This window comes from Agrilus planipennis, unplaced genomic scaffold (assembly GCF_000699045.2).
Source record: "Agrilus planipennis isolate EAB-ADULT unplaced genomic scaffold, Apla_2.0 scaffold106, whole genome shotgun sequence".
NCBI classification, from domain to species: Eukaryota; Metazoa; Arthropoda; class Insecta; order Coleoptera; family Buprestidae; genus Agrilus; species Agrilus planipennis.
This window is the reverse complement of record NW_020438893.1, coordinates 150,267-154,031: the sequence shown is the minus strand read 5'-3', so window position 1 is coordinate 154,031 and position 3,765 is coordinate 150,267. Positions and strand designations below refer to the sequence as shown.

The 3,765-nt window shown below is 34.9% G+C and overlaps 1 protein-coding gene across 1 annotated transcript; it reads left to right on the top strand.

Moving 5' to 3' along the window:
- Positions 1–14: 14 nt before the first annotated feature.
- On the top strand, positions 15–3,147 carry LOC112904017. Its single transcript, XM_025973048.1, has 2 exons — positions 15–631; positions 987–3,147. Exon 2 carries the CDS (start codon positions 1,015–1,017, stop codon positions 2,503–2,505), a length of 1,491 nt encoding a protein of 496 aa, XP_025828833.1. The 5' UTR covers positions 15–631; positions 987–1,014; the 3' UTR covers positions 2,506–3,147.
- The last annotated feature ends 618 nt before the right edge of the window (positions 3,148–3,765 follow it).

Below are 3,765 nucleotides of genomic sequence, written 5' to 3'. Positions count from 1 at the left end.
GGGTCATTGTCAAATTTTGCGCAGGTAAACGAGTCCCTCAACATTATTTATTTTTTTGTTATTAATAATGTCAAAATCCTTAACGAATTATATATTAAATACAAAATACATCGCTATAGCGAACATCCATTATTGGAATAAAGACTCAAGTTTCGATATTTTTCAATTTTTTTCAATTAACAAAATGGTCATTAGTGGTAACAGAAAGGTTTTCCTTACAAATTGTACCTGTCCCATGTAGCATTCCGTTACAATAAACATCATATAAATGCATTTTCTACTATAGTAACCCTCTTAATATAAATTATAATCGTAAACAGAGTATTATAAATATTCAATAAAATATGTTTTAAAATCAGTCAGTATTAAAATTTAGTTTTTAAATAATTTTCTAAACTTTGTCCCACGTACTATCTGGAACCGGCTGGTTCACTATGTTACTAACTAATTCACGACTCAAAATGAAGATGGCGCTGTTTTGGACACTGTTTTATTTTGGGCGAAATGTCTGCATTCGTCGTGGGAGTTCGTTAGGTTGGGGGGAGGGGTATGTCGCTCGACAGTCGACCGCAAGGTGTTGAACGTGCTGCGTGTTTAAATTGCCCGTCCACCTTGTTACCTACCTATTCACATAAGTAAATGAATATTTTTTCATTAGTTTACGTTCAGTTTATTGTCTGAGGGGTAAATGTGTTAAATGTGAACGAAATATTTTACTTTACGCTTTATTTTTTGACTTGTGTATAATGGAATGTAAAATTTACCACTCTGTTACTACGCAACTCTGTTACTATCGTGTGGTAACAGAGTTGTTTAGAAAGTAACAGAGTTGCATAAGCCATTATATTCTGTTATTTGGCTAAAATATTATGTTTCAAATGTTATTTTTTTTAATCAGTTGTCTCAAGCAATGGATAAATTTGTTATATGTATACAAATAAATCGAAATAATAAATATAAATAACCCCAAAAACTCATTGTTACAGGATATTATGCGTTGTTTGCGTTATTAAAATGCCTCTTACGCCTGCTGAGAAGCAGCGACGATACCGGGAACGCCGTAGAAATAATCAAGAGAAGGAAGAAGAAACCAAAAGAAAAGATAGAGAAAGATACCATGCAAACAAACGCTTAGTACGTGATTTAACAACACGTGAACATCGAGCAATAAAAAAGAAATGGCGATGTGCGAATGCCAGACGAAGAGATAAAGCCAAAGCTCTCAGTATGATTATGCACACTCCAGAGTCATCACCCCCTCGTTCAAATAGTCCACCTCGGCTGTCTACTTCTCGTGAAAGCACTCCTAACTCTACATCAGCAGCGGTACGCGGCAGGAAGCAAATAAAAAGAAACAGATCAAAGCTATTTAGAGATAATATGAAATTAAAGGAACAATTAGAGACAGTAAACAAGAGACACGAAAAGTACAAAAAACGATACAACAGAGAAAAACAAAAACGATTTCAAAATGAAGACGGCAATCGATGTAATCAACAGAAATATCAGATTTTATCAAATGCTATTAAAAAACGCTATAAAAATGTAAAAACCCGGAAGGAAAAAGTTGCTATTCAAAAAATATTTGAAGAGAAGACCGTTAAAGGTTCTAGGCAGAAAACACAAATTATAAAAGAATGTCTTGCTGTGGACCAGGGTTACGTAAGAAAACAACAACCTCTTTTTAAAGTAAAGATTTTAAGTACTAAAATCAAGGAATTTTTCGAACGTGACGACATATCAAGGGCAACTGCTGGAAAAAAGGAAGCCGTGTCTCTAAAGAAAGATAAAATGCAGAAGCGCTACTTACTCGATAATATGAAGAACCTTTATGTATCTTTTAAGCAGGAAAATCCTGCCTTGAGATGCAGTTACAAAACTTTTACACGTTACAGACCATTTTTTGTTGTGCCTCCTACTGTCGCTGCAAGAGAAACATGCTTGTGTCGAATTCATACTAATATCCAATACTTAGCATTTGCTTTGTGCAAAAACAAAGTTATTCCAACATCAGATCTTAATAAGATTATTGTAGACCAAGTATGCAATCCAGATTCATTAGCATGTATGACAGGAATCTGTTCCGTATGCCTATCAAAAACAACTAATTTTGATACGTCAAAAGACGAAATCATAGTAAGATATTCTCAATGGATAAGTAAAACTGAAGTGATAGAGAAGGCAGGAAAGAAAATCAAAGTTACAAAAAACGTTAAAGAGGAAACAGAAAGTACGGGAAAGGCACTGATGGAAAAGTTTGAAATTACACTAGAGGAATTTAAAAGGCATATTTATTACATCAAGACACAGTACAGAAACTACAGAAAATGCATAGATGAGTTGACCACTAATGAAATTGCACTGCACATTGACTTCAGTGAAAATTACAGCTGCAAATGTTTTGAAGAGGTACAATCTCATCATTTTGGTGGTTCCCGAAATCAAGTGTCCTTGCACACTGGAGTGATCTACAGTCGTTGTTCAGACCATAAAATAGATGTATAATCGTTTTGTACCGTGTCTGGAAATCTTTCACACAATCCAGCTGCAATATGGGCTCACCTCCATCCCATCTTTGCTTCAATTCAAGAGAAATTTCCGGAAGTAAATGTCCTGCATGTATTTTCAGACGGCCCCGCCACTCAATACCGCCAAAAACAGAATTTTTATCTGATATGTACAAAGTTATTCTCTAACTACCAGTTTATCAAAGTAACATGGAATTTTTTCGAGGCGGGCCATGGCAAGGGTGCAGCAGACGGGATCGGTGGTTTTTTAAAACGGGCTGCAGACCAACTTGTTGCACATGGAAGTGATATACCTGATGCCACAAAATTCTATCTTGCTTTGAAAGATGTGAGTAAAGTGAGGATACATCTGATAACAAATGAGGATATTGAACACAGTTCAACACAGATCCCGGACAGTATCGTGCCATTATTAGGTACAATGAAAGTTCATCAAGTTTTCTCTGAGGAGCCTGGAGTTCTAAAGTATAGAAATTTGAGTTGTTTTTGTCAGCGCGGCTTTTGCACTTGTATGAATCCTAAGAATTACTTTCCATTGAAAACTGCAGTAGAACAGTCAACTCCCTCCAATTGCGATAAAAATATGCTGTCCGATATAAGCAACCTTTATCAAAAGCGAACAAAAGGGCCCTTTGATATCTTTAAAAGAAAAACCTACCTATTCAGTTGCACAACCCTGCACATCAAAGGAAAAATGGAAAATATTCATGCTAATAAAATAAACGAAGGTATTTGCGTCTTAGTAAAAGTTTCCAGCTCAAAACAGGATTACGTCTACCTGGGTAAAGCCTTGTCTGAAGTAGAAGAGGATGGTGAGGTTAAAATTATGTTTTTTAAGGCAATTGACAACACTGCAACAAAATTCAAATTAGTTGAGACTGATTTATCCTATGAGCCTTTTGATAATTTACTTGCCATTGTTCCAGAACCTAAAAAAGTCTGCAAAGGTAAAAGGGTATACTACCAATTTGATACTCCCTTAGATATATTTGAGAAATAAGTAACTTCAACTTTTTAGTTCCTCTTTCAAGACATTCTAATTTTTATTTCTATTAANTAATTTGTTTTATGAAAACATCAATAAAGGAATTACACATTTTGCCCTGGTCCACGTAAGTAAGATAAACAATTATCCTAGTTGGTTTTCTAAAGAGCTAATAGATAAAATCAGACTGAAAAAGGAAGCGCATACAAATTATAAAAAATCAAGAACAAAAGCGGCCTATAATAGTTTCCG